Source organism: Macaca nemestrina, chromosome 7 (genome assembly GCF_043159975.1).
Source record: "Macaca nemestrina isolate mMacNem1 chromosome 7, mMacNem.hap1, whole genome shotgun sequence".
Taxonomy (NCBI): Eukaryota; Metazoa; Chordata; class Mammalia; order Primates; family Cercopithecidae; genus Macaca; species Macaca nemestrina.
Genome location: NC_092131.1, coordinates 122,851,555 through 122,877,354, shown reverse-complemented (window position 1 = coordinate 122,877,354; position 25,800 = coordinate 122,851,555). Strand labels below are relative to the sequence as shown.

General features: G+C 51.0%; 1 protein-coding gene across 4 annotated transcripts; it reads right to left on the bottom strand.

Annotated features, from left to right (window-relative positions):
• Positions 1–108: 108 nt before the first annotated feature.
• LOC105493151 (calcium and integrin binding family member 2) lies at positions 109–25,800 on the bottom strand. Of its 4 annotated transcripts, XM_011760617.3 has the most exons (6): positions 25,519–25,800; positions 18,058–18,092; positions 6,586–6,697; positions 4,674–4,821; positions 1,208–1,403; positions 109–800 (listed from the first exon to the last, which is right to left on the bottom strand). In XM_011760617.3, the coding sequence occupies exons 1-6, from the start codon at positions 25,567–25,569 to the stop codon at positions 779–781; spliced, it is 564 nt and encodes a 187-aa protein (XP_011758919.1). In that variant the 5' UTR covers positions 25,570–25,800; the 3' UTR covers positions 109–778. The 4 variants fall into 4 exon arrangements, with proteins under 4 accessions (XP_011758919.1, XP_011758923.1, XP_011758920.1 ...); XM_011760621.3 differs by lacking the exons at positions 18,058–18,092; positions 25,519–25,800 and adding an exon at positions 15,785–15,803; XM_011760618.3 differs by lacking the exons at positions 18,058–18,092; positions 25,519–25,800 and adding an exon at positions 10,721–10,782.

Genomic DNA, 25,800 nt, shown 5'->3' with positions numbered 1-25,800 from the left:
GGAGGCACTGCCTGATGCTGGGAGGTGAGACGCCAATGGTGGGATTTCTAGGATCAGAAGCAAAGGTACCCTCAAACATTTCCTAACATTAGCAGACATGGAGAGCACAGGGATGCAAAAGTGTTTTACTACCAGGAGTTCACACATCTGTGGACAGCACATACCAGTGAGGATTCCATGGTGTTGGGGAGGGCAGGCAGGGTAGTACTCATGACCCAGAGGCAGAGACAGGGGCAAGAGCCCTTCGGCCCACTGCGCCCACAGCTTCACATTGTGAAGGAGGCCAGGAGAAGAGGAACAGGCAGGGGTGAGGAGCAGCCCAACCTTGGGTTTTGGAAAAAGATTGCATAGCTCATTAAAACCCTGACCTCTTTTTTTTTTTTTTTTTTTTCCATTCTGTCCTGGGTGACCAGGGTGTCTGCCAGCACTTGGACACGTCAGACCCCACCACCTCCTGTTGGGTTATCTGCCTTTCCCTTTGGGGGGTGGGGAGCATTTCTGGAGTGGGAGAGGACTGGGGCATGGGGCGGGGTACAGAGGGCCTGGAGAGGGGCCATGGGTCCTCGGGCTGGGCCACAGAGGGGCTGTGGGAAGGGTCCTAACCCTCACACGCCCCCTTCCTGGTTAAGGCTGTTTTTTGCTGAAAGGGCCACAGGAAATATTCGTGGTGTGAACCCCAGAGGCTGCCACTGCTTTCCTGGGGAGCTTGGAGGCCACACCCATGTGACCGCAGGGCAGGACGGTGGACTTCCAGGCCCCTGCAGCCTCGGCAGTGTCCTCAGATCCGGATGTGGAAAGTGCTGGAAAGAGAGAAAGGGCAAGAGAGGGTGAGAGGCCCTGGGTTGGGCAGGTAAAGGCTCCTCAGGGAAAAGCACAGCAGGCCCCAGGCCCACGCTGGACAGCACCTCAATAGGGAACCCTGCATAGTGGATGCAAGTAATCAATACTGAGGGAAGGCAGGCTTGGAGGGACAGCAGTGCCCAGGGAGTTCTGTCCCCAGTTATCACTGAAGGGGCCCCCAGGTCTTCCACCATCCCCCTTGCAGGGGACAAAGGCCAGTCACACGTCTAGGGCAAGGGTGCCTTGAATGTGACCTCCTGCTTCCTGGTCACACACCACTGCTCACAAACAGCGAGTGACAGGGGCTTAGCCCCAACATCCCAGCCTGCCCTGCCCTGCCCAAGCCCGGCCCCTGTAGTGGCAGCACCTGAGGAAGTCAGGGGCCTTGGCAATCATGTCCTCGAAGTCAGCAAAGCCCAGCTTGCCATCACCATCCAGGTCAGCCTCCTCAATGACCTTGTCGCACACAAGCACCACCTCCTCCTCATCCAGCTCTGACTTAGTGAGCCGGGCCAGCGTCAGCTCCAGGTCTTCCTTGCAGATGAAGTTGTCAGTGTTGAAGTCTGTGGGGTGGGGGTTGGACATGTTCAAGTCCGGGTTGCGTGCACCCAGGGACCCCTACACTCCCAGCTGGTCCTACTACCTCCACCAGCTTCTGATGTCCCCAGAGCATCTCCATGCACACTCTCGGGACACTGGATCCCAGCCCCCAAGAGGGCTCACCCACCAGGCATAGCTTAGACACCCACATCCACCACCCACAACAACCCCACAATGACTAAACCACATCCTGAAACAAGTCAAAAGTCCAAATCTGAGGTTTCCTGAGAACTTCAGGCTTAGGCCAGATAGCCCTTCCTGGCCTTAGCCCACAGTGGACCCTGTGTTCCCTTTAGACTTCTAGAGCTAAGGAAACTAAGGCCCAAAAAGGCCATGTGATTTAATCAAGGTGGGAGAGCCACTCGGAGATGGAGCAGGGATTCTGATTGGGGCCTATGTGACTCTAAGACCCAAGTTTTCTAAACCGCACCATGTTGCTTCAGTGGTGTGTGGCCAGGAGACACAATGGGTCAGGAGACTCAAAATCAAAAGGCCCTTAGAGAGGGGCCTATGCCTGGCATTAGTGCACACAGAACAGGGAACATGGTTTGATTCTACCCAGAAAAAGGCACTATTACTGCCCCAAAGGATAGCAAAATGGTTCAGAGGACCAAGCCATGCGTGGCTGCATCAAAGCAAATTCTCTCTCCTTACATTTTCAGCCCAACTACCAGATCTGCACATGTGCTGTTTCTTCTGCCTGGGGTCCCTTCCCAGCAAACTCCTGGTCATCCTTCAAATTTTGGCTCACACATCACCTCCCAGTGGCAGGGCTTTCTAGCAACAAGGGTCCTCTCCCCTGCAGATGAGCTTCTCGTGCCCACTGGCAAACTCTGACATTAATGTTAGTGGCAAAGACCCATCATGTGAGCATTACATGCTCTTTCTCATTTAATTTTCAAAACAAGACTATGAGGCAGGCACAATTGAATCCCCACTATACACATGAAGAAACAGAGAGGTGGCCAGGTGCGGTGGCTCACGCCTGTAATCCCAGCACTTTGGGAAGCTGAGGCGGGTGGATCATGAGGCCAAGAGATCGAGACCGTCCTGGCATACACGGTGAAACCCTGTCTCTGCTAAAAATACAGAAAAAAAAAAAAAAAAAAAAAAAGCCGGGCCTGGCGGCAGACGCTTGTAATCCCAGCTACTCAGGAGGCTGAGGCAGGAGAATGGCATGAACCTCGGAGGCAGAGCTTGCAGTGAGCCAAGATAGCGCCACTGCACTCCAGCCTGGGTGACAGAGCAAGACTCTGTCTCAAAAAAAAAACCAAAACAACAGAGGTGAAAAGGAGAGGTACCTGCTTGAGGTCACATCCCTGGTCATTGTTGGACCCTGGAGCCCAACAATGACTTGGGGGTGACTCTGCCCTATCTCTGCAGAGGCCTGGGCACAACTCTAGGGTAGGCATCAGGGGAGATTCATCTGTGCCCTTGGCATGGGACATAGCAAATCTCTGGAAAGATTTGCTGGCTGGCTGGCTGGCTCAATTGCTGTGGCCATTTAACACGAGTAAACTGAGGCTCAGAAGTAAGATGATCCTTGTTGCAAATGAGGCCCCAGGCCTCCCCAGCACCAGACTAGGAGGGCCCTGGCTGCCTCTCCCCACTCCACCCCCAGCCTAGGGCAGCAAGGAAGCCACAGTTCTTCCATGTGTTCCTGTGCCCACCCGGTCCATGCGATCTGCACTCCCCTGTCTTGGGCAGACAGCAGCCCATCCCAGGAGCAATGCTGTGGGGTCCAAGACTGGGCAGATGTTGGGTGGAATCTGAGAAACATTTTACATGACCCATGTGGGCATAGTTCGTGGAGGGTAGACTGGCAGGTATTTTCTTTCTGATATGCAAGCAAAACGTGGGTGCACAGACAGAAACCAAAGTCCTCTGAAATAAACATGACTAGAACGTGAAACATAACTAGAATGTGAAACATCAGTCCGGGCGCGGCGGCTCAGGCCTGTAATCCCAGCACTTTGGGAGGCCGAGGCAGGCAGATCACCTGAGGTCGGGAGTTCGAGACCAGCCTGACCAACATGGTGAAACCCCATCTCTACTAAAAATACAAAAATTAGCCAGGTATAGTGGCAGAACCTGTAATCTTAGCTACTTGGGAGGCTGAGGCAGGAGAATCGCTTGAACCCGGGAGGTGGAGGTTGCAGTGAGCCAAGATCACGCATTGCATTCCAGCCTGAGCGACAGAGTAAGACTCCGTCTCAAAAAAAATTAAAAATAAATAAATAAATAAATAGAAAAAAAGAAAGTGAAATGTCAGCCCCTGATAGACCCTGCTGCCTTGGGATCCAGTGTCTGATCAAAGGTGCTGAGGACAGGAGGTTTGACCTTGACTCTTCAGGTCCAGGTTGGGTCCCAGCCCCTTCCTGGGCCTTAGCCATCTCAACTGAGGTCTGTCTGAGGATTTGACACCAGTCCCCATGGGTCTGTCAGGCCAGCACAGGGGATGAGCTCGTGGGTATGAAGTTTTCTCCCTATGGCTGTGGGAGAAGCGTGAGTCCCTGGCTCATGAGTGCCTGCTGCCCTCTGATGGCTGGTGAGACAGCAGGCCCGAGGGCAGGGCTGGGTGGGGTGAACCCAGGCGGCCCTACCTCTGGCAGTGTTGGGGGGCTCCGGAGGCCCCCCTGCAGGCCTGGCCTCACCACTATGGCCTAGGCAGCCTCTCTAGCTCCTCCATTTTACACCTCAAAGCTGCTGAGTGATCTTTCCAGAAAACAGAGCTGCCCTTCCCCACTGGAAACCTTGCAGGGGCCCTGGTGTCCAGAGCACTAGGTCCAAATTCTGTGGCTGGCCCCAAATTCTCTTCAGACTCATACCCCCGTCCCGCCACCTTTCAAGTTCCTCCCATCTCCTTACCAAGCTCTGCGCTTCCCTGGGTCTGCATGGGTTGCGCCCTCTGTCAGGTCTGCCAGTCCCCACTTCTCTAGTCCAAGCCTCTGCTAGTCCCTGCTTAAAGGTCATGCCTGGGACCCCTCTCACACTATCCACCTGACCTGGGGTTGGCGAGTCCCTCCCTCCTCTGTTCTCAGGAACCCCACAGATGTCTCTCAGGGACTGATCGTCTCCCCTGGCCACCCCACTGGATAGGCACTCTTCAGAGGACAGATCAGCTTCACTGTTCTTGGTGTCCCCAGGGCAGGAGCCAGCAGTAACCAGACAGCCTGAGGGCCCCACATGCTGCCCACCTCACATTCACGGCCCCCTCCTCTAGCCCTGGTTACCATAGATCTTGAAGGCATAGTTTGCCTTGAGCTCTCGGGGAGCCGACTCGCAGAGCACGGAAAACATGTCCACAAAGTCGTTGAAGGTGAGGTTCCCCTCACCATCCTCGGAAAACGCCGCCACGATCCTTTCTTTGAAGGGATTCTCCTGAAGGAAACACACACAGCAATCACTGTGGGTGCAGGATAATCAGGAGGGCCCTGGAGCCAGACTGTGGACAGCCTGTGTGACCCTGGAGGAGTGACCAAATCCCTCTGAGCCTCGGTTTCCCCATCTGTAAAAAGGGAATAATAACACCTTCTTAATTGGGTTGCGATGGGATTAAATGAGCTAAAGTATGTAAGGTGTTGGTACCAGGCCCAGCACGTGTAAGAGCTCAGGAAGCATTCTGTTGGGTCATGTCACATCATTAAGATGGGCACAGCCAGGGACAGTGGCACATGCCTGTAGTCCCGGCTGTTTGGGAGACTGAGGTGGGGGAAACACTTGAGCCCAGGAATTTGAGGCTTCAGTGAGCCATGATCGTCCCACTGCACTCCAGCCTGGGCAACAGAGCAAAACCCTGTCTCCAAAAAAAAAAAAAAAAAGCTGACCACAGCCAATGTGTTCTCACTGGAGGCACCGCCTCACCTGAAGCAGAAGCACAGATTCGTCCTGTTACCCAGAAGAGCACATAGAGGCTCTACCTGGATGTGTAGGGTTCTGTCCCCAGCAGAAAAAGATGACAACCCAGGGCACTGGTGGCCCTCAGCTTAGGCCGTGTCAGGCCAGGATCGTGGAAGGTAGATGTAGGGTCAGATAACTGGACCAGATAAGCAGCAAGAGTCATACAGCCAGTTCAGGCCCAGGCCTGCCATCACTCTGCTCCTGTGAATTTTCTTAGACTACCTTGGATGCCACCTCTCCCAGGGAGCTGTACATGGATGCCTTCCTAGATCCCCAAATCACTTATCCTACAGCCCTTCCATCCCAACTGGGCTAGCACTTGGCTAGCCCCATTCCGTGCCCAGCCCAGGCCAGCGCAGGAGGCTCAGAGACAGACCACTTCAGTCCCACCCAAGAGTATCTCACCCGCCCCAGCAACCCTCTGAGCCTGCTCTTGAGCCCCTTGCTGGGCCAGACAGGGTGTCGGTCCAGGGCTGAACCTGGGGTCCATTGTCTCTCAGGACTGAGGTCACAACCAGAGTGTAGGCCCCAAGTGGATGCCATATAGCACTCTGACCCCACCATCAAGCCACACATCCCAGGCCTGGCCAGGGGCTACTGACGAAGTACCACTGCAATGGGGAGTTATGCCCCAAATGCCTTCTTAACGCTGAGTGCACTTTACATATTATGGATAAGGAACTCATGAAACGAAACATTCAAATATATATGGTCTGAGGACCAGCAGCATCAGTCTCACCTGGGAGCTTGCTCGAAACGCAGAATCCTGACACTCCACGTGTACTGAGCCTGAATTGGCATTTGGACAAGATCCCCGGGTGGTTTAAAATTAAATTTTAACAGGTACATTAAAGTCTGAGAAATTATGTTATGGATGACCACGATGCTGACCTCAGTGAGAAGCCACGGTCAGACAAGGGGGAGACAGAAAAATTATCTAACAAAGCAGACGCAGGTCTGCCAAGTACAGCAGGCTTGGGGCCACTTAACAAAGGGACAAGCAGATGAGCACAAGCCTATGGCCTGCAGTGGGGTGGCCACTGATGTACAGCACCCTTACAGAGCCCACATAGCTTATTTATTCAGAGTGCAGATGAGGAGACTGAGGCACAGAGAGGTTCTGTGATCTGCTCAGAGCCACACAGACACAAAGGGTGGAGCTGGGTTCAGCCCAGACCTAGGGGCCTCTGCTGCTGGTCCAGAGGCACAGATCCCCTGCCCGCCAGCAAGAGGCCCTGCACGTACCCGGAGCTCTGGCATCTGGATGATGAGGCTCATGGGCACGTGGACGATGGGGCTCTTCCTGTAGTCCATTGGGACGAGGTTGGGGGCCAGCTCGTAGAATCGTGAATGCAGCCTTGGAGGAAAGCAGAGGAAAAGTGCTGGAGGGGGTGCCATCCCTAAGTCCCAGCGGCCCAATGCTGCCCTGCCTAGGCCTGTGCCTCTGCAGATCATCCTCAGCCAGGACCAGGTGAGGGGCCAATGGGAGGCTCTCTGCTCTGCCCACAGGGTATGAAGTTGGGAGGGAGGTGAGTTCTGCCCAGACCTCTGTGCTGATAACCAGATTGTGTCCAGGCCACCCCATTTCCACCACACCCACCCCATCAGCACCACCACCATCACTCCTTGGCCCTGCATCCAAGTCTTCTAATTTTTTCTCCTTTGGGCTCTCATAAGGGTTTTCTATGCTTGGGATACTGTGCTAAGCAATGAACACACCACCTAATTTAATCCTCCTCCACATCACTGTGCAGACAGATGCATCCTGACCCGTTTACTGCTCAGCAAACTGAGGGCTGAAGAGGTTAAGAGTGATTGTCTAAGGCCACATAACTAGGGAGCATCAAGGGCCATGGGTTGAGCCCAAGATGGTAAATCCAAGCAGAAACTCTTAGCCACTCTTCCTCCGGATACTCCTCGGGATCCATCAAAGCTTGGGCCCACTTCATGGCCCCATCACCCCAACTTAGGCCCTGAGGGTTGGGTCTCTCTGGGAGAGCTCTCAGCAGTCCTCACACCCTCAGGAAGCCCCTGTGAATGGGCCACTCATAACCTCTCTAGCTGGGGGCCATCGAGACACAGCCCGCTACCCTGGTGGGCCTGGCCCTCCCTCCTCACTGATGGGTCAGGTCCCTAGTTCCTGTTCCAGCCTCCAGGAAAACAAGCTGCATGGACCCTCAAAGGTGTAAGGCATCCTGGCACTGTCTCACTTGGAAGCTCCCTTCCTCCCCGCCCCCTGTCCCATCATTCAGTCTTTCTTTGCCCTATGTCACTTGTCCAGGTCCCCGTCATCCCAGAGAATAGCCCCCCATCCCAAGACAAGTATAAATTGTATTCAGATGAAATTGTGAGCTGGGTGTGGTGGCCTATGCCTGTAACCCCAGTGTTTTGGGAGGCTAAGGTGGGAGGACCACTTGAGGCCCAGAGTTTGAGACCAGCCTAGGCAACATAGCCTGTCTCTACAAAAATGAAAAAAAAATTAGCTGGATATTGTGGCTCAGTCCTAGCTACTTGGGAGGCTGAGGCTGGAGGATCACTTGAGCTTGAGCCCAGGAGTTGGAGGCTGCAGTGAGCTACGATTGCCCCACTGTATTCCAGCCTGGGCAACAGAGTGAGACCCTATCTCTAAAAACAAAAATTGTGTCCATTAAGTGCTGCCATGGGTGGGACAAGCGTAAGGGGCATTGACTGGGGGCTGAGGTAGGTAACCTGCCTAAGGTGAAGCCCTAGGCTGCTGGCGAATGGATTAGGTATGATCTTGTATCTCCCGGGCTTGGGCTGGCCCTGCCACCCCCAAAGCCAGATCAGCCCAGGTCTCCTTTTAAGTGGCTTGACCCTGTGACACACCCCAGGCCCACCTTTCAGCACATTCAGCACAGCACTGAGTTCAAGAAGAGTTATACATTAGTCCTACCATAACATCAGGACCAGAAACCACACTTATGCTACTTGAACTGCTCCAGAGTGTGAGGCAAGAAATGTGAAAGCCCTCACTTTATTTTACAAGCCATTCAGCACAGACACCCAACCTTCCCTTGGGTTCTACCAATTCTTGTGGTGCTGCTGCCTAGCTGTCCTTAGCAAGGCACCTGACTACTTACCCAGCTCAAACAGATAATAACACCAGCTATTGTTTAGCAAGTGCTTACTCTGTGCCAGGTCCTGAACTAATCTCTGTGCATTGCTTTACTCATTTTAATCCCCACATCACCCTGAGAGGTAGCTATTAGTCTCCCATTTTCAGGTGGTGAAAACTGAGGCTCAAGAATCAAGTGTCTGCTGCATCCTACACAGCCAATGAACAATAGGAACAGGATTTGAACCCAGGACCTCTGGACTCCAACCACTTGGCTTCTCCCTGCAAGTCAAGCCCTGGTAAGCACATCATCCCCTGGTTCAGAGCCTGTCCAGGGCAAATAAACGATAAAATGCCACATGCCCACTTTGCCAGTCACACATCCCTATAAAAGGGCCTGAAATCACAAGGATGTGCCAAGACTTGCAGACAGAGCTGGAGGGGAAAACCCCTAAACTTGTACTTTGGGTGGGAGGAGGCTCAGCAAATGCCAGGGTGGTGGGATCAAGCTGAGACTCTCCACAAGAGGGCACTCAAGGACTTTCTTTGCTCCTATTTCTTGTGTAGAGGAAAATTTTTTTTTTACACTGTCCCCAAATAAGGAATAACCACTTGTTTCAAAATTCATGCACCTTCTTTCATAATTCATGCCTCTGGTACTTTGACATATCCATTGTGCTTCCAACTGTTACATTTCCCACTTGACCTTGACCCTATCCCATGTGTCGGGGTATGATATTGGAGTGTTTCTGGGGGTTGGCCTATACCTCCGAAGTTTTGTGGGATGGCTGCAGCAAGAGCATGAAGTCAGGCTGAGGTTGGAGCCCTGCCTACACCTCTCACTAGCAGTGTCAGTAAGTGGGTTAATCCACTGGAGGATAAGTTCCCTGTCAGTAAAGCAGGGGCTGTTCTACTGTTCTCACCCCTGGATGTTCGTAAAACCACGGGCCTTCAACTGGCAATTTTTAGCATACTGCCTGCCATGTCAGAGACTCCCTGGAAGGGGTGGACTAGGGAGAGAGGCAATGGGTGCTTGGCGGGGTTGAGGAGGTATCTTCTGGGGTGGAAAGGCCAGCTGGGACACAGATCTGTTCTAAAACAATAACTAAAATCACATTGGAATTTTTCTTTAAAGAAAAATCCAAGGAGAATTTGAAAACCCAACTCACTGTGAAAGAAACTCTAAGCATTGTCAAAGAACCACATCTCTGTCACCTCTCCCCCAGTAAAGGACACTGAGTTCAAGAAGAGTTATATATTCGTCCTACCGTAACATCAGGACCAGAAACCATACTTATGCTACTTGAACTGCTCCAGAGTATGAGGCAAGAAATGTGAAAGCCCTCACTTTATTTTACAAAGTTAACAAGAACGCTGATACAAGAACCTAATATGTAGCATCCAGAATGGACCAACGGTACTTCATATATAGATGAAAAAGTCTTATAAAATAACATACTAGGGGCCAGGCACAGTGGCTCATGACTGTAATCTATATGTGCTTTGGGAGGCCAAGGTGAGAGAACTGCATGAAGCCAGGAGCTTGAGACCAGCCTGGGCAACATAGTGAGATCGTGTCTCTACAAAAAAAAAAATAAATAAAAATTAGGTGGATGTGGTGATATGCATCAGCAGTCCTAGCTACTCAGGAGGCTCAAGGAGGAGGATCTCCAGCCTGGGCAACAGAGACCCTGTATCTACAAAAAATAATAATAATAAGTAAAGAAAGAAAAATAACATACTGGTAAATCAAGTCCAAGACTTTAAAAGAATAGTATGTTAGAACTAAGTAGGATTTCTTCCAGAATGCAAAGATAGTTCAATATTTGGAAATCTGTGACTACAAATCATATTAAGCAAAAAACATTTTGACCAATTTGATAGATGCATTTATGACTGTATGTGTGGATACAGAAAAATATCTGAGAAGTTATATACTACATGTTTACACTGATAGTCCCTGTGAGGTGGGAGTAGAGAGTTGTGAAAAGAAGGAGGCTAACTTTTACTTGTTATTTCACCTACTTCTCAATTATTTGAAATTTAAGAAGTATTTATTAATAAAAATTAAAAATATTTTTGTTTTTTTGAGACAGAGTCTCACTCTGTCGCCCAGGCTGGAGTGCAGTGGCACAATCTTGGCTCACTGCAACCTCTGCCTCTTGGGTTCAAGTGATTCTTGTGCCTCGACCTCCCAAGTAGTTGGGATTACAGAGGCATGCGACCATACTCGGCTGATTTTTTTATATTTTTAGTAGAGATGGGGTTTCGTCATGCTGGCCAGGCTGGTCTCGAACTCCTTACCTTAAGTGATCTGCCGCATCGCCCTCTCAAAGCGCTGAGATTACAAGCATGAGCCACAGCACCTGGTCAAAAGTATTTTAAAGTATATGATATTTTGTCAATTAAAAAAAAAATTCTTAGTAAAACAGAAACAAAAGGAGTTTCTGCTTAGGAGCAGAAACAAAAGGGTATCTCTTTCTCTCTTTTTTTTTTTTTTTTTTTTTTTTTGAGTCTTGCACTGTCACCCAGGCTGGAGTGCAGTGGCTCAATCTCGGCTCACTGCAGCCTCTGTCTCCTGGGTTCAAGTAATTCTCCTGCCTCAACCTCCTGAGTAGCTGGGACTACAGGTGCCCACCACCACGCCCAGCTAATTTTTGTATATACTGGGGATATACCTGTCAATGTGAGATGCCTATAATCACCATTATTACATAACATTTCCCCCCAGGAGCACGAGTCAATCTACTATTGGCCGTCCAGGTCCATGAGTTCTGCATCGTGAGTCAACTGAAGACGGAAAATATTTGACAAAAAAAATTGCATCTATACTAAACATCTATAGTTTTTTTTTCTTGTCATTATTCCTTAATACAGTATAGCAACCCTTTACACAGCATTTATGTTGTATTAGGTATTATAAGTAATGTAATGATTTAAAGTGTACAGGAGGTGCCGATTTAAAGTATATAGGAGCAGCTGGGCATGGTGGCTTATGCCTGTAATCCCAGCACTTTGGGAGGCTGAGGTGAGCCAATCACTTGAGCCCAGGAGTTTTGAGACCAGCCTGGGCAAAACAGTGTGACCCTTGTCTCTACTATATATATATATATATATATAAATTAGTCAGGCTTGGTGGCATGTGCCTATAGTCCCAACTACTCAGAAGGCAGAGGTGGGAGGGCCACTTGAGCCCAGGAGTTTGAGGCTGCAGTGAGCCATGATTGCACCACTGCACTCCTGCCTGGGGGACAGAGATCCTGCCTGAAAAAAAAAAAATTATACAGAAGGATGTGCATAGGTTACATGCAAATACTATGCCATTTTATATCAAGGACTTAAGCATTTGCAGTTTTTGGTATCCTTGGGAGGTCCTAGAACCTATCACCTGCAGATACTGAGGGAGGAATGTAATTAGTTAAAACGGTAAAATAGTACACTTAAATATTGGAGAGGAAGCAAGTTATCATTTACTGGAAAACCAAAAATAATTAGCTTAAAGACTATTTGAAATAGAAAGAGTTCAGAAGCCTTTGTACACAACAGTTTTTCTATTATGTATCAAAATTAGCCTTTTCAAAAATAGGATTTGGCTGAGTGCAGCGGCTCATGCCTGTAATTCCAGTGCTTTGGGAGGCCAAGGGGAAAGGATTGCTTGAGGCCAGGAGTTTGAGACCAGCCTGGGCAACACAGTAAGACTGTTTCTATATATTTTTTTAATTAAAAAGAAAGTTGAATTCACAATTTAAAAGAACCGAAAAAACAAAAACAACTAAGTATAAAATTGGTGCAAAATGCACTAATTTTGAAGTATCAAAAAAAAACCATGAAAGTTTAACAAAAGATATAAAAATATTTTAGGTAGTTAGATAACTATTGTACATTCCTGATTGGAAAGACTTAATGCTGTAATGATGACAATGCTCTGTTCATTCTTCTATAAAATGAATACAATCCTAATCAAAATCTGCAAATGATCTATTTGGGATCTAGCCAGACCGATTCAAAAGTTTGTTTCATTAAGTGTTTCTTCAAGCTACTGGCAAAAAAAAAGAAAAAAAAAAAGCTTGTTTAGAAGAATAAATGTAGGAGTGTTGCAGGGGAACCCTGAAGAAAGAGAAACGGGGGAAACATTTGTCTCTATCAGGTATTAAAACAGTTTAAAGCTATAATAAGGACAATGTATGAAATAGACATTGGCATTTACAAGGCAGACTAGAAGTGGTAGATACCAACATAAATGAGAATGAGTCCATGACACAGCATTTGAAATCAGTGGGGGAAAGATTAATTCCTCTGAAAGTCACAAACCAGCAATCCACATTCATGCCTAGTTTTCACATAGCATTTTAAAATAATTAAATTACGCCAAAATAATAAATTTAGAATTTTGTTGCCAACATATACAGATTGAAAGATTTTACACTATAAACCTAGGTTTCTTCATCAAGATGGTCTGAATTCCCCCAAGGCAATAACCAGCTTGGGCTAAGGAGCAGCTATTTCTGCAGGTATCCATTCCAAAGAGTTCCCACCCAACTAGACAGCTTCATTTATTTACAGTGCATGTTGGCCCCCCTTACAGGCAGCTGAACTTCAGACTCTTGGGTTATTCAATGAATGATCTGGGGTCAGAAGACAAAAAACATATAACAGTAGTGGGGGGGGGAAAGCTAAAGTCTTAAAAATATCCATATCTTTGATCAGGCAATTTGTTGGAAATACCCAGACATATGCAGTTATGTGAATTGTACCACAAGAATATTCACTGAAGTACAAATTAAAATCGTGAAAAGTTGGAAATCTAAATGTTCAACTACACGAATTAAGAAATATCCATTTAAAATATTATATCAGAATATCTAATGATATTGGAAGTTGTTTGCAAGATGTTAAATGAAAAAAGCAGACTGTACAATATAACCCCATTTAAAAAAAAAAAAAAGCTTGTATACATTTATATACCTACAAAAAGAAAGACTAAAAGGAAGGCTGGTCACTACAATGTTAGTGATTATCTTGGGTAGTAGGGGGACAGTAAGATCTTTTTTCTTACCTTTTTTTAACTTTAAAAATTGTGATAAATGGCTGGGCACAGTGGCTCACACCTGTAATCCCAGCACTTTGGGAGGCCAAGGCAAGCAGATCACGAGGTCAGGAGTTTGAGACCAGCCTGACCAACATGGTGAAACCCGTCTCTACTGAAAACACAAAAAATAGCCCAGCCTGGTGGCACGTGCCTATAATCCCAGCTACTCAGGAGGCTGAGGCAGGAGAATCACTTGAACCCAGGAGGCAGAGATTGGGCCACTGCACTCCAGCCTGGGCGACAGAGCCAGACTCTGTCTCAAAAAAAAAAAAAAAAAATTGTGATAAAATAACATAGGCCGGGCGCCATGGCTCACGCCTATAATCCCAGCACTTTGGGAGGCCGAGGCAGGTGGATCACGAGGCCAGGAGATCGAGACCACCCTGGCTAACATGGTGAAACCCATCTCTACTAAAAATATAAAAAAAAATTCGCCAGGTGTGGCACTCGGGAGGCTGAGGCAGGAGAATGGCGTGAACCTGGGAGGCGGGGTTTGCAGTGAGCTGAGATTGAGCCACTGCACTCCAGCCTGGGCGACAGAACGAGAGTCCGTCTCAAATAATAATAATAATAATAATAATAATAATAATAATAATTTTAAAAAACATAAAATTTACCATCTTAATTATTAGTTTTTCTGAATTATGGTAAAATGCACATGCCATAAAGTGTACCATCTTCACCATCTTGATGGGTACAGTTCAGTGGCATTAAATATGTTCACATTATTATGTGACCATCACCACCACTGGTCCACCTCCAGAACTCTCTCCTTCTTCCAAAACTGAAACTCTAATCAAACAATAACTCCCCATTCCCCCTCCTCTCAGCCCCTGGCAACCACTATTCTACTTTCTGTTTCTAAGAATTTGACTATTCCGCCACGTGCCAAGCTGGGACTACAAGCACACACCACCACACCTGGCTAACTTTTGTATTTTTTTTTTTTTTAGAGACAGGGGTCTCACCATGTTGGCCAGGCTGGTCACAAACCCCTGAGTTCATGTAATCCACCCACCTCGGCCTCTCAAAGTGCTAGGATTACAGGTGTGAGCCACCATACCCGGCCATGATCTGACTTTTTGATAAACACATACAAAAGAAAAACACTGGCATAATATATACCAAAAGGTTAACAGCCATTATTTCTGGGTCATACGCTTACAGGTAATTTTTTTTTTTGTCTTCTCTTGACTGGCTTCATTTTCTAATTTTTCTATAATCATTATGTATATGTGTAGTAAGTAATTAAAACAGGTTGCACAAAGCTTTTAAAAGGTTGAGAAAATAAACAATAAAAGAACAAGTAGGCAAACACTTTGGGGTGCTGGCTGGGTGGGCCTCTCTGTGTACCAAGGGGACAAGGACTACTGTCCCGCTGATTAAAGAGCACAGCCTAATTAGGGGACAAGGGAAGTCGAAGTGCTAAGCTCTTACCTATGGAAAGCAAGGTGACTGAACAGGGTGGCTGCCCACTCGGGCTCAGTGTGGGAATGGAGGAGCTGTGTCCTGGGGAGCAATCGGATCTACCTGGGTGCGGGCAGGGCAGAGGGAAGGAGAATTGGAGGCGGGCTATCTGTGACTCGGTATCACTGCCCCAAAGCTGCCAGAGAGCTGGGCCCCAACATGCAAAGAAACACCTCCTGCTCAAGTTTCCTCCTCGCCATCTGATCAGTACTCAGGGAGCAGCTTACCAAGAAAACCATCCCGGTGGGGGTGGGGAGTAGCAGCCCTGAAAGGCCCTCGGGAGCAGGGAAGATGAGCAAGGCCTGGGGCTGGACAGCCTGGCTCTGCAGCTGACCTTGCCCTCTCTGGGCTCCAGGCCTCAGCTGTGTCACCCTGACCTGAGATGTGAACAGTGGAGAGGGCTTTCCTGGAGGGGCAGTCAGTCATGCTGGCCTCTCTACAGAGAAGGCTGGAGAAAAGTGAAAGGGCTGAAACTGGAATTGAGCCATCATGGCCATGCCTGGTCTCTCCACAGACAGACAATCCTGAATCCTGCCTTGTCTTACTACCCTTCCCTGAGGGTGGACAGGTGGGCAGCAAAACTCCAGGTAGCTCTTTTCATGTTTAATAACACCGTTACCCAGCCCTCCTGGATGCAGGGCCCTGTGAGAAAACAGCTCCTGCAAGCAATGTCATCCCCGAGCTGCAGACGGGGCCTCAGGCTTGGGTTTTGCTCTGGTGTTGAGTTACAGAGCCTAGGGTGCTGATGCGCGCAGAGGTGTGCAGGCCAGGGCCGTGGGGGAGCCAGAACACCCGTCCCCAAGTCCTCTCACCTGCCTGGAGCTCCTCATTTTCCAAGGGGCCAGGAATACCCCTAATATGGTTTGGCTGTGTCCCTACCCAAATCTCATCTTGAATTGTAGTTCCCATAATCCTCACGTGTCATGGGAGGGACCTGGTGGGAGATAATTGAATCATGGGGGCATGCTGTTCTCATGATAGTGATTCTCACAAGATCTAATGGTTTTATAAGCGGCTTTTCCCCCTTTGCCCGGCACTTTTCTCTCCTGCCACCATATGAGGAAAGATGTGTTTGCCTCCCCAGCCATGTAGAATTGTGAATCAATTAAAACTCTTTCCTTTATAAATTACCCAGTCTCAGGCAGTTCTTTATAGCAGCATGTGAATGGACTAAAACCACCACCAAAGGCCCATGATATTGGATTTGATTCCTGGACTGGCCTTTGAGCTCCTCTCTCCTCTTCCCCACACGGGCAACTTTGCTGCTCTCAGTGAGACCACTGGAGGATGGGAGTGGGAGTGGGAGTGGGAGTGGGAAAAGCTGGCCTGTGTCTCACCTCTGCTGCTCCCTAGCCTGGAATGTTTTCCCTCAGCCAATCCCGTCTTTCACCCACGCACTCTTCATATGGTCACTGGTGGCTAACAGGTGCCATGCTCCCCATTAGTCCTGCCTGATAGCAAGTCTGAGGGGGAGCTGGGCACCTGGGCCCAGAAACCCAAAGAGCCCCTAACAGGCTGTTAGAGCAGCTGGGGGAGCACTAGGGTGGCAGGATGTTGGGGTGCTTATAAAGGGGATGACTCTGGAGTTGGGTCTGGAAGGATGCATAGCAATGCTGTGGGCAGAGGAGAGGAGGACACTCCAGGGAGTGGTGACAGTCAGTGCAAAGGCCAGGGCAAGGCGCTTTTGTTGCCAGAATGAAAATGCCCATGGGCCTCAGAAGACAGGCAGCCTGGGCTTGGCATCTACAAAGGCAGGGGATCCGAAGTTCCCTGTGAGGCTCAAATGAGGCTCCATGCCAAGAACTCTGAAAGGTAAAAGGTGCCACAAGAATGCTAGGGGTGACAGCTTTGTTATTCCAATACTGAAAGCCATGCTGTCCAAATGGGGACCTCACCCCTGACATGTCTCAAGCTACAGGGCAAATCCCACCTATCAAACACTATACCCCAGTGTTGCAGCCTCTCAGCAATGCTATGAGGGTAGGTTTCACTATCCCTATTATACAGAAGAAAACTGAGGCTCAGGGAAGGTCAAATGGTTACCCAAGGCCATAGAACTGAGATGTGGGAGTAGAGCCCAGGTCTACTGATGCCAGGCCTGGTGGCTTTGCCCCTTGCCCAGACTCTCTAAGTTGGTGGAAGTGGGGTGTCCCCTGCCCATGCAAGGTACAGGTTGGAATAGCCTGGGTAGAGAGGAAAGCCGAGAGGCACTGACTGAATGAGCAGAGTGGTTAGGGCAGTGACAAGTTGCAGCACAGCTCTCTTGGGAAGCTGCAATGGGCTCTGGTCCCAGCCTGACCGTCGATCTCCAGGGGAAGTGATCCTGGGACTTTGCTGGCTTTTAGTGCCACCTGATAGCCCGGGCAGAGGGGCCTACTGAGGCCCATGGGGCAGGTTTCTTGGTATTCAGTGATTCCTGCTCACCGCCTGGTCCTGGGTTTCTGAGGCTGCCAATCCCCTTCGTCTTTGCCATCCAGATCCACCCCCATCCCCACCAACACCAAGGAGAAGGGCTGTCCTGGGAAGAAGCAGCACCCTGATGAATAGCTCAGGGGCGATGGGCATGCCCTCAACTTTTAGACATCCTAGGAGTGGAAGAACATCAAAGCTAGAGCCAAAGGGCCCTTAGGGACCCCTGTCTAACAACAGAAAGGGACTCCCTCCTATACCAGGACCCAGGATGCAGTGAAATAGCAAGGGACCTGGAGTTAGAGGTCTTGAGTCCCTGGCTCTGTGACTTTAGCCAAGTTGCTAAGCTCCATCTGTAAAATGGGGTTAAATGGATTCTCTTGTTATAAGGTCACAATGAGGATTAAATAAGAATGTGCCTGAAACCACCCACCCGAAAGCTCAGCATGTAGTAAGTAGACGTTCATTCCCCAGCAGGAGGATCTGGGCCCTGGGAGGAGTGGGAAGCTGTAACTCCATACCAGCCCAGTGGCGGAGTGGGGACCTGAATGTGGTTCCTGACAGATGCTGATGCTCCGCCTCAGCCCCAGCTAGCACAGCCAGCCCATGTGGGGTGCCCCAGCCTCACCCCGGCCCCAGTCCCAGTCTCACAGGGTGAACGAGAAGCCACACTTACTTGAGGATGTCCTTCTTATTGAAGAAGGTGCAGTCCTGTTGAGGGAAAACACATAGTCAGTGTGTGATTCCCAGGCCCCTTTCTTTCTCAGAGGCCTCGATGCCACAGGGCTCACAGGGGATAGCCGCGGACTGAGGGCAGAAGAATCACTACTACCCCTCCCCACCCCACCCTCACCCACTGGGGAAAGTTGGTTCTAGTAGGTACAGAAAATGCCTCCCAAAACCTTTGTCCATCCCGGGCTAGGCCTAAGGAGCTTAGTGCATGGTCGGGGGCTATAGCATGCTTTAGGGTGCACATTTAGGAGGAAGATGAATGCTCACAGGTATGCGTGGCTGATTTGAGTGCCAGTGGGATACACTGGGGGATGATGGGGAAGTGGCTGGGAGACAACTCCGAATGAGGACCCACAGGGCCACCTCGTGTAGCTGCATAGGGTGCCATCCTCACTGTAGCCCTGAGCATGGTGCTAGGGGGGTTGTGCAGTCCCAGGCTCAGAGACTGAGAGTTCCAGGCACATAGACTGGGGAAGCATCAGTATGTACCTGGTATCTGAAGCCAGAAAGGGATGAGGTCACCCAGGGAAGGGAGTGAAGAGGCCAGGGAGATACGGGAGGGAGAAAGGTGGGCAGGGTACCGGGTGGCATCCGGGGTAGAGGTGAGGGTAGGGACTGCTGGGGACCCCCAGGTGAGCATTACTCCAGGTGGGGGCAGCACTTGGCTCCTAGGGCCATCCAGATGACAAACTCATCTCAGAGGGGTCCTGTCTGTCTAGATGACCCGCCTCCATCCACAGCATGGCCTACCCAAGGTGAGTATCAACCACTGGGAGTCAGTGACAATGGCCACTATGCCAGGCCTTGGTGAAAAGTATGGAGGTGAAAAGGACCCAGCACTTTGTAAAATGCCCAACCATGAAGGGCTTTTGTGCACCTCCCCTGCTGTGTAGCTCCTCCACCTTTGTTCACTGTTACAACATGAAGGAAGAAGGCCTCCTAGGTCTGCAGAGCCCAGAGCCTGTAGGGCCTCCTGGGGCCATAAGCTGACCAGAGCCGGCTCTGATGAGGAGTGAATGGCTGAAACTCAGGCCTGCAAACAGCCAGGCTTGCTCTGAATGAGACCTGAAGCTGCTAGACATCAGGGCAATTGGATTGAGAGAGCCAAAGAGAGGACGCCCGCAGGATGCACACAACATCCGGGGTTTCCACTGGGTGTTTTCAGGAGAGCTGAAGAGGCAAGAGTTGGCAGGAATTTCCAGGCCCCATTTGACCCAACAAGTCTGTCCTTCTAAGCTGCTGCTCCCTGGGGGTTAGACTAAGGATCCATGCTGCCTCCTTGGAAACACAGGGGGTTCTGCTGGGGGTCTCAGCTTTGCTTTTGACAATGGCTCCTCTGTAGGAGCCCAGAAAGGCTCAGGCTGTGGAAGCAGTGCCCCTACTCCTCACCCAGCACAGACAGAAAACTCCCTACTTAGCAGGCCTCAGGCACAGACAGGCTGGAGACAGGGTGGGCTGATTTCTCAGCAAACTCCAGAAACTCCAGAATGTGGACTTCCCTCCACCCCAGGGACATTTCCATAGTCTAAGGTGCCCAGTGAGAAGGTCCAGGGCTCTCCCACCTAGCCTGGAGGAGGCAGTCAGCGGAACTGGGAATGGGGAGAGATCCCAGCTCCTGCTCTCTTCCCCCCGAATCTGTCCTCCTTTCCCTCCCCTCTCCTCTCTCCTACCCCATGTGTTGGAAAGGAACTATCCAGGTCCTGATTCAAGGGTTCTACTGGCAAAAGATGCAAACACTTCCCCTATAACCTTGCTCCCTGTCACAATTACTTACACCTGCCTACATCAATGGTCCTCAGGCTGTGGCTCCTGGACCAGCAGCATCGGCCTCACTGGGAACTTGGTGAAAATGCAGATTCTCAGGCTCCACTCCAGCTCTCTTTAATCAGAAACTCTGTGGGTGGGGCCCAGGGATCTGCATTTTAAAAAACCCTCCCAATGACGGTGATACATGTTGAAGTGTGAGGAAGTCTGCTCTAGAGCAGAATCACCTGGGGGGCTGTTTAAGATACCTGTGTCCTCCACCCCTCAGCAGACCCCAGACAAATTATAGAGAAATCCCCAAGGGTGGACCCAGGCATCAGTAGTTTTCAAAGCCACTCAGGTGGTTCCAACATGCAGCCCAGGCTGAAAATCACATCACAGCCAGTACATGATGTATCATGCATCTGGCACCTGGGGCTCTGAATATCCAATTTTGCTTAATCCTTATCATTAGCCAATGGGGGCAGGCATTATCTCTCTATTTTAAAGATGGGTAACTTGAGACTCAGCAAAGTTGAGTAGCTTGCCCTAAGTTGCACACACAGCCCAGGAGGGCTGGGAATGGAACTTAGGCCTCTGTGTTTCCTTTTTCTCCCTTTTCTTTTTTTTTTTTTTTTGAGACGGAGTCTCGCTGTGTTGCCCAGGCTGGAGTGCAGTGGCATGATCTGAGCTCACTGTAACCTCTGCCTCTTGGGTTCAAGTGATTCTCCTGTCTCAGCCTTCCGAGTAGCTGGGATTACAGGCATGCGCCACCACACCTGGCTAATTTTTGTATTCTTAGTAGAGATAGGGTTTCACCATATTGGTCAGGCTGGTCTCGAACTTCTGACCTCAGGTGATCCATCCGCCTCAGCTTCCCAAAGCGCTGGGATTACAGGCATAAGCCACCGCGCCTGGCCTTCTTTTCTTTTTAATGGGAGTAGAGCTTGGGGCCCCCACTGGCAAGGAAGCAGAGGCAAGAAAAGATCCTCTGTGCTTCTTGACCACTGCCTATGACTACAAACAGAGCCATGACCACTGTACACCAACCACTCCATGTCCTGCATCTGCTGTGTATTCCTATACTTACACACAGCAGGTGCTTAACACAGGCTTGTGGGATAAGTGATCAGATTTTTCCACATATGCCTTCCACAGCAGTTACGTTATTTCAGTGGCTGCAGAGTATCTCAGTGAGGGCATAGCCCCTGCCTAGTCTTAACCTTTCTTCTCTTTCTGAACATTTAGTGACACCTGTTTCTTGGTTTTAGCATCACTGATAAAGCTGCCATGAACCTGCTCATCAACTGATGTTTCACTTTTTCTTCTGTTGACTTGTTTCCCTGGGACTCACTCCAGGGAGGCAGTGCACAGGCAGTGAATATGGCAGGTGTTCTTAAAAGCTTCTCAGGACTCAGGGTGGCCTAGAAGTGTAGTAGGGGAAAAGGTTTGGTAGTCAGAGTTAAATTCTAGTCTAGCTTCAGACCCTTAGGCAAGTCATTCTCCTTTCTGAGCCTCAGTTTCTGCATCTGTGAAGTAGAAATAGTGTCTCTCTGAAGGGGACAGTGTGAAGAGCAAATGAGATAAGGTACAGGAAGTCTATTGGCCCCAGCTGATAGGAAACAGTGCAAAAGCCCCATCCACCACCCAAGGTCCCAAAGGCATCTCCCCAGAGTCGGTAGCTCTGCTGTCTTTTCCTTCTCTGGAGTCGCCAATGACCCTGCCCACCACTACATCCTCAGTTGCCCTAGGAGCTACAGCCACATGTCTGAAGGAACCCTTTCTTATACTTTTGGAGAGCAAGTGCCCCATCACTGCTTGGCTCCTGACAGTACATAGGAACACGGGGACAGGTCTTCAGGCAAAGGTCCCCAGGTCCGGGTCATGAGGAGTGGAAGGGAGGGAAGCAGAGAGGGGGCCTAACCCAGGACTGATGGACCCTCAGAACTTTGGCAGCAGAAAACAGGACAGGCTGGGCTTTCACAGTAGAAGCCTAGATGTCTTCCCAGTTAAGGCTTGAGTTCTGCCTCTGAGCCTTATTCACCCTATTCCCCATCTCTCCTCTTTCTCCAGGTTGTCCAAACCCTTTCCTTTCTCCAAAGCTCAACTCAAGGGTGACTGGTTTCAGGTAGCCTGCCTGCCTCCCATCTACACGCCTGGTCTGCCTGTGCCAGCCGTCAGGAGCCGAGCCATGGGCCGTCCCAGCTGTAATGGAAATGGCTCTCCATCCAGCTCTGCCAGCTCAGGCCTCAGCACTGCCCAGATGACCATCACACGGCTCAAGGTCAGTCTCCAGTGATCTTAGTTGATCCCCACAAGAGCCCTGTAACATGAGCACAGCCGGGTTAGTAGTTGTTCCCATTTTAGAGGTGGAGACACTTAGGCCCAGAAGGGAACAGTGGCTTGCTAAGGCCCACAGCATCAACTACCCAGCTGACTTAAATCTAGGGCTTCAGAATCCTTGTGCAGAGTTCTTTGCTCTCCCGGAGCCATGCCTTAACAAATATTTGTTCATTCATTTGAAAGCATCCTCCAAGCATCTCTTTTATGCCTGGATAGGGGCCATACGAGAAGGGAGATGGAGTGCAAACAGCGAGGTGCCCAGTATAAACCATTCGGTGGCCACAAGAGGGACTGGGGATGTGTATGTGTCAGGCTCCCTGAGTATTCCCAGCTGAATAGATTGGTGAGGAGGGTGTCAGGGAGCCCATCCCAAAGAGGTGAGGCCTGGCCTGGACAGATAGATGGGCCAGACTAGGTTAGCAAAGGAGAAGGGAGAGCAGCAGGAGAACAAGGGCCAGAGGTGAGGGAGGGCTTGGCCAGAAGCCCTTCAGTGTGCCTGAAACTTGGGGTACAAAGGGAAAGGGAGTAAGAAATGCGGCTGGAGGCCGGGCACAGTGGCTCACGCCTGTAATCCCAACACTCTGGGAGGCCGAGGCGGGTGGATCACCTAAGGTCAGGAGTTTGAACCTGGCCAACATGGCAAAACCCTGTCTCTACTAAAAATACAAAAATTAGACGGGCATGGTGGCGGGTGCCTGTAATCCCAGTTACTTGGGAGGCTGAGGCAGGGAAAATTGCTTGAACCTGGGAGGCGGAGCTGGGATGCGTAGGTTGCCATGAGCTGAGATCGCACCACTGCACTCCAGCCTGGGTGACAGAGCGAGCGAGACTGTCTCAAAAAAAAAAAAAAAGAAAGAAAGAAAGAAAGAGGAAGGAAGGAGGAAGAGATGAAGGAAGAGTGAAAGAACTAAGAGGGCAGGTGGCTGGAGGGGGATGGGCAGGAGGGGCACGGGAGGGAGCAGTCAGACCTACAGTTTGCAGGCGACTGAGCAGGCCTAGCCCAGGGCCCTGGCTGTGGGCATGGAGGAAGGGACCTCCAGGTGAGCCACAAAAGAGGCTGAGTAACAGGCCTTGTTCTTAACTGAAAACATGGGCTGAGGGAGAGCAGAGCGTTGGAATGGCTGGATGAGCAGCAGTGGGTGTTGGGGAGGCTGTGACCCCTGTTTTGGAGTTTGAGGGGTCTGGGGGATGGCTGTACAATGCAGAGGAGTGGTCTGGACAGAAGCTTGAACATTGGGAATCAGTGGCACCGGGAACCAGGAGGTTACACCCTGCCCAGGAAAGGTTAGACTGCCAGGCTGGGAGGTCCCAAGAAACGCTAGGGGTCACTTAGGAGAGAGGGTGCTGTAACTCAGGCTCACCCCCACTCAGCCATGGCTGGCACGTGGCTGGCTGGAGAGCCAGAGGGAAGGAGATGTGGGGCTCTCAGGTTTCACAGCACTCATTTCTCCCACCCCGCCTGGCAGGGTCTAGCTAGGTTCTGGCAAAGGATCAGAACCTAACACTGGGACTGGCTCCGATGAGTAACCCAATGCCAGGCTGGTCGGAGTGGGAACCCGGGCTCCCCACCCCCTTGAAGCTACTCCTCACTTCTGAGCATGGCTTGCCTGCTTGTACCTGCCCACTCTCAAGCCTTTATCCAAGCTGTCCCCTCCACCTGGAATGCCTCCTCTGGGCCCCACTGGGCAAAACTCCACCTATCTTCCCAAGGCCTGCTCAAGTGCTGCATAGTTTCTGGACTTTGCCCCCTTCCCTGCTGGCCTCCCACTGCCCACTAGCACCCTTCCCTAGAACACACTCCACCACCTGCCTCGATCACAAGGGCCACACAATGGAGGTGAGAGTCTGTCTCTGAATGTCTGAGACTGAGTGCCTTGGGGACAAAGAGCACACATGGCCCAGCCCAGCCCACTCTCAACTAAAGAAGTGAGCCTGGGAGTCAAGATTTGAAATCCTGTGTGAGCCCTGAATGGCTCCTCAGCCTCTGTTTACTCTTCTGTAAAATGGGCTAATAATCCACCTCACTGTGATGATCAAGTGAGTTGATGCATAGAAGGCATCAATTACTGTGCCTGGTACACAGCAGGTGCTTCATAAATGTGTCTCCCCTCTTCCTTCCCAGGGCCTCACCTGGGGAGCTGAGAAATCCATTACTGACAACTAGGGCTTGTAGGAGGAGAAGGGGCCTTTGTTTTACCTTCACCCACATCAGAGGACCCACACTTCATGCCTGCTTTCCTTCACAGCCAAAGTAAGCACTGATGAAGGCAACAAGTGCCTATGGAGACTCTGCTGGTGTTCCTCCTGCCCAGTTACACAGGCCACAACACAATCCTGCCCCCTCCACCTGAGGAGTCAGGGGAGAGGCATCAGATGTGGGACTTGAAGGGTGAGAGAGATCATCTGGAGGGGGGAGAGGAATCCAGGCCCAGGAAAAGGCATGGGCAGAGGGAGACAGGGAGGGAGGAATGAGCCTGGTGAGCTGGAGCAACTGCAAATGGGTTTAGGAAGGCTGCCATGCAGAGGGCAGGGAAGGGACCTGGGGAGACTGAGGCTGCAGAGATAAGCTGAGCAATTGGCCAGGGCTCTGGGTAAGCCAAGGGGTTGGGCTTCATCCTGCAACCACAGCGAAGTTTTTACCTGGGTGGGATGGTATTGGGATTCCAGATCTGGAAAGCTGGCTCTGGAGCCAGGAAAACCTAGAAAGGTCTAAGGAGGTGGCTGCTGAGGGCCTAAGGGAGCTGGGAGAGGTGGCCCTAGAAGGCTGGTACCGGGCTTCCGTTCTTGCTCCAGGTATCTCCATGCTGGGGTCAGAAGGAGAGAACCCCAGCAGATAAACAAAACAGTTCCAACTGAAGACTGCATGTGGGGACTGACGCATCCCACTCCTAGCCCAGACAGGACCCCAGCTCTCATTTCTGCTTTACAGAGACTCGCTCTCCTGGGCTCCTTCCTGGGACTAAGGGTGCAGGGAGCGGGGAGGGCGGTCCTCTGTCCAGCCTAGTTTACTGACTCCCTCTCGGAGCCAGGTGGGCGCTGGAATGGGTGGCTGGGAGGGGTTCGGGTCCTGCCCTAGGGCGAGAGTAGCTGGGCAGAGGCGAGCCTGAGAGGCTCTTCCAACTGGAAAGATCTCTTATTACACCGGTGGGGAAACTGAGGCACGGCGAGGGGAAGTCACCGGCCCAAGGTCACGCGGCAAGCTGAAGGCAGAGGCAGGGTTTGAACCCGGGAGAGCTGGCTCTCGGGAGGCCTCGGCCAGTGACCGAGAAAAGGGAAGGGCGGCGGGGCCAGCGTTGGGGGCCGGGCGCGCCGAGCTCACCTGGTAGTTGTCTAGCTGTTCTTCGGTGAAGATGGTCTGCTTGTTCCCCATGGTGGCCGCTGCGCCGCCGCTCGCCCGCCCGGGCTCCGCCTCCCATCGGCGGCCGCCAGACTCTGAGCCCGCGCCCCTCGCCAGCGGCCCTCGGCAGCCCCGCGGCTGGCAGCGGCCCACGGCGGCCGGACCCTTCCCGTCCCGCAGCTCGCCTGGAGGAGGCGCGCGGGGGTCTCGGAGGCGGGGACCGGGACCCGAAGCGGCAGCGACTCCGCCCCCGGCGGTAAGAGG

Excerpts from the sequence above, each read along its gene's own strand:
- LOC105493151 (XM_011760617.3), bottom strand. The coding sequence starts at position 25,569 with ATGGGGAACAAGCAGACCATCTTCACCGAAGAACAGCTAGACAACTAC. Across the intron at positions 6,698-18,057 it reads AATAAGAAGGACATCCTCAA|GCTGCATTCACGATTCTACG; the intron begins GTAAGTGTGGCT and ends CTTTCCTCCAAG. Across the intron at positions 4,822-6,585 it reads TCCAGATGCCAGAGCTCCGG|GAGAATCCCTTCAAAGAAAG; the intron begins GTACGTGCAGGG and ends TGTTTCCTTCAG.